Source organism: Theropithecus gelada, chromosome 15 (genome assembly GCF_003255815.1).
Source record: "Theropithecus gelada isolate Dixy chromosome 15, Tgel_1.0, whole genome shotgun sequence".
Lineage (NCBI taxonomy): Eukaryota > Metazoa > Chordata > Mammalia > Primates > Cercopithecidae > Theropithecus > Theropithecus gelada.
Window position 1 is genome coordinate 46,375,591 of NC_037683.1, and position 3,991 is coordinate 46,379,581.

At 53.4% G+C, this 3,991-nt stretch overlaps 1 protein-coding gene across 1 annotated transcript; it reads left to right on the top strand.

The window, feature by feature from the left end:
- The first annotated feature begins 1,714 nt into the window (after positions 1 to 1,714).
- LOC112608660 (olfactory receptor 13J1) lies at positions 1,715 to 2,789 on the top strand. Its single transcript, XM_025360670.1, has one exon. The coding sequence runs from the start codon at positions 1,772 to 1,774 to the stop codon at positions 2,708 to 2,710; it is 939 nt and encodes a 312-aa protein (XP_025216455.1). The 5' UTR covers positions 1,715 to 1,771; the 3' UTR covers positions 2,711 to 2,789.
- Positions 2,790 to 3,991: the final 1,202 nt, after the last annotated feature.

Consider the following 3,991-nt stretch of genomic DNA (forward strand, 5'->3'; position numbering starts at 1 on the left):
GGGGGAGGGGGAGGCTGGGTATGGAAGAGTTGGGGGAGGGAGAGGCTGGGTATGGAAGAGTGGGGGAGGGGGAGGCTGGGTATAGGAGAGTTGGGGGAGGGGGAGGCTGGGTATGGAAGAGTTGGGGGAGGGAGAGGCTGGGTATGGAAGAGTGGGGGAGGGGGAGGCTGGGTATGGAAGAGTTGGGGGAGGGAGAGGCTGGGTATGGAGTCGGGGGAGGGGGAGGCTGGGTATGGGAGAGTTGGGGGTCTTCTCTGCCTAGGAAGGGTTTGCACTCAGCAGCCTGGGAGCACACCTGTCCTCTGTGGTCCCTCACATCTGGGACCACCTGGCATGTAGTAGGTCCTCAGTCACTTCCGGGTTCTGGGGCGAGTAAGTGAGGGAGGAATAAAAGATAGAAATGGTCTCCTGTAAGGGAGGCACTGAGAGGAACTGTGCTCGGCCCAGGCTTTGGCATCAGGTCCGATGGGATTAATGACACTGTGCCAGATACCCTGGAACACTAAAGAGAGGTGACTCATGCTCTTTTGCTGGTGAGAGGATTGTGGCAGCATGTGGGGCACAGATATCCATCTAGAATGGTAAAAGAACAAGCATTGTTTGAAACCTAATAGAAGCATACACCCACTCTGAGCATGGTGTATGTTGGGAGGGCTGGATTCTAGCTTCACCTCACCAGAGACCTGTTGTGTGACCTCAGCATCCCCATCTATACAATGGGAGATCCAACAAGTTGGCCTCTGGGCATGTTCCATGCTAATACCCTAGGAGTTCATGAAGTCAAAGCAACCCTGGCTCTGGCCCACAGAACAGAGGGGTTTGGAGCTGAGCCAAGAGCTCCATCAGATTTTAGCTGGGATACCCACAGGAAGGCAGATTATGAAGGTCCAATCCACAGAGGGTAGCTAATGAAACAGGCCCTGGGCAGGGGGCAGGGGAACATGCCCACCAACAGCCTTCAAGGTCAGCAGCCCCTCTGACACACAGCACGGTGTATGCTTTGTTCATGGACACTACAGTAGGCCTGAAGAGACAGGTCAGACCACTGCAGGCCGAGGACATTCCAGACAGTGGGAATAGCAAATGCGATGGCTCAGAGGCTTCCTTAAAGCCAGGAGAATCTCCACCTGCTCAGAGACCATCTAGCCCAATAGTTCCTCAAAGTGTGGTACCTGCACCAGCAGCAGAAGCATCACCCAGACCCACTGAGTCAGAAACTGGGTTTGGGGCCCAACAATCTGTTTTAAGAAATTTTCCAGGTGATTCTGGTGCATGTTAAAGTTTGAGAACTGTTGATCTAGCCCACTGTTTCCCAGACTATGTTCATAGAACACTTATCTGCAGTAGGTTAACGGGTGTTCTGTAAAAGGGGATCCATGATCAAATAAGTTTGGGGTACACATGTTCTACATTGCTTTGTGGGAGTCATAGATCACATTAGCATTTAAAGGCTCTGAGAAGTCCTGCAGTAAAGAGCTTTATTTTTTATTAATCAAATGTTGTCTCAAATTGGTTTTTCAGATTGCTTACTAATATTCTGATTAACATTCAGGGAATGCTGATCTAAATCAATCCTCACTTTTCACATGGAGAAACTGAGGCCTAGAGAGGGTAAAGGGATTGCCCGACGTCACAGAGAGCAAGTGTGGTAGTGCTGGAAAAGATCCTGACAGTCCATCTCGTCCCAGAAGGGGCTCTGTGAGCTTCCCCGCGCCCTGTACCCTCTCTCCTTTCATCCCAACTGTGGATCATCCCTTCAGAACTCTGCAGCATGCAGCCGCTCAATAGAACAGGGGTGTCCGCATTCTTTCTGAAAGGATTTTCTGGCTACCCAGCCCTAGAGCACCTGCTCTTCCCTCTGTGCTCCGTCATGTACCTGGTGACCCTGCTGGGGAACACAGCCATTGTGGCAGTGAGCATGCTAGATGTCCACCTGCACACGCCCATGTACTTCTTCCTGGGCAACCTATCCACCCTGGACATCTGCTACACATCCATCTTTGTGCCCCTGATGCTGGTCCACCTCCTGTCATCCCAGAAGACCATCTCCTTTACTGGCTGTGCCATCCAGATGTGTCTGAGCCTGTCCACGGGCTCCACGGAGTGCCTGCTGCTGGCTATCATGGCCTATGACCGCTACCTGGCCATCTGCCAGCCACTCAGGTACCGCGTGCTCATGAACCACCGGCTCTGTGTGCTGCTGGTGGGAGCTGCCTGGGTCCTCTGCCTCCTCAAGTCGGTGACTGAGACAGTCATTGCCATGAGGCTGCCCTTCTGTGGCCACCACGTGGTCAGTCACTTCACCTGCGAGATCCTGGCGGCGCTGAAGCTGACGTGCGGTAACACATTGATCAGCGAAGTCTTCCTGCTGGTGGGCTCCATCCTGCTGCTGCCTGTGCCCCTGGCATTCATTTGCCTGTCCTACTTGCTCATCCTGGCCACCATCCTGAGGGTGCCCTCGGCTGCTGGGCGCCGCAAAGCCTTCTCCACCTGCTCAGCACACCTGGCTGTGGTGCTGCTTTTCTACAGCACCATCATCTTCATGTACATGAAGCCCAAGAGCAAGGAAGCCCACATCTCTGATGAGGTCTTCACAGTCCTCTACGCCATGGTCACACCCATGTTGAACCCCATCATCTACAGCCTGAGGAACAAGGAGGTGAAGGAGGCCACCAAGAAGGCATGGGGCAGGAGCTGGACCTCCAGGTGAGGGAGGGTGGGGCTCTGTACAGATGCAGGTTTCAGGTTAGTGGCTGAGGCCAGCATATGCCAATGCCAGTGAGGACGTGGCAGGGCTAGGGCTACCGGTCTGGTATCTTCATCCCAGCAAGGCAGCACCAAGTCCTGCTGATCCTGCCACAGAACAGCCCTCAAATCACCCTCTGCTCCTGCCCCTGCCACTGCCATAGGTCAGCTCTCAGCATCACCCTGGCCTTCACACCCGCCTCCTGGCTGGTCCCAAGACTTCAGTCCTGTTCCTCCCTACAATCTCTCCTTCATGGGGCATCTTTTTGAAATGCACATGTGATTGTATCACTCTTCTCACTGAAATCCTTAGGTGGCTCCCCACTGTTCTCAGGACAAAGTGGAAGCTCTTCAGTGGGGCATTTGAGGCCCTCACAAGCTGGTCCTGCCTGACTGACTCCCCAGCCTTCCTCCCCTCCCACCCTATCTCCCTCCTCACAGCCTCACACACCAGCCAGATGTGACCCCCACATGCCCTGCACCGCCCAGCTCTGTGCTCTCCTTGGGTCCTCCCCACGATGCAGCACCCCCTCCCCCATCCCCAGCACACTACTCCATATGTAAAAGGACTGACTGCCCGACCCTTCAGGCCCAGCTCAAACACCACCTCCACCAGGAAGCCACCCTGCCTTGCTCCTCTTGCTGTGCCTCTGTGTTTTCAGCATTACTCCAAGAGCAGGGAGTGTCAGATTCTTCCCTCTCCCAAGGCCCAGCCTTGCCCAACCCTAGGCCCTGCACAAGTGTCTTAGAGATATAAACATGTCAGTGTAGGGGTGACAATGGCAGAGCCCGGAGTTCTTCCCAAATCTGAGCAGAGCTGAGACAGAGTCCACAGATGACGGGAATGGCCTAGCCTCCCTGGTAGGTGAAAGTAGAGGCAGCGATGAGGCCTGTATTAGTCAGGGTTCTCTTAGAGGGACAGAACTAATAGAAGATATATATAGAGAGATATATATTGATATATATATAAAGAGGAGTTTATTAAGTATTAACTTACATGATCACAAGGTTCCACAATAGGCTGTCTGTAAGCTGAGGAGCAAGGAAAGCCAGTCCAAGTCCCCAAACTGAAGAACTTGGAGTCCAATATTCAAGGGAAGGAAACATCCAGCACAGGAGAAAGATGTAGGCTAGGAGGCTAGGCCTGTCTCTCCTTTTTACAGTTTGCTGCCTGCTTTCTATTCACTGGAAACTGATTAGATAGTGCCCACCAGATTAGGGTGGATCTGCCTTCCCCAGCCCATTG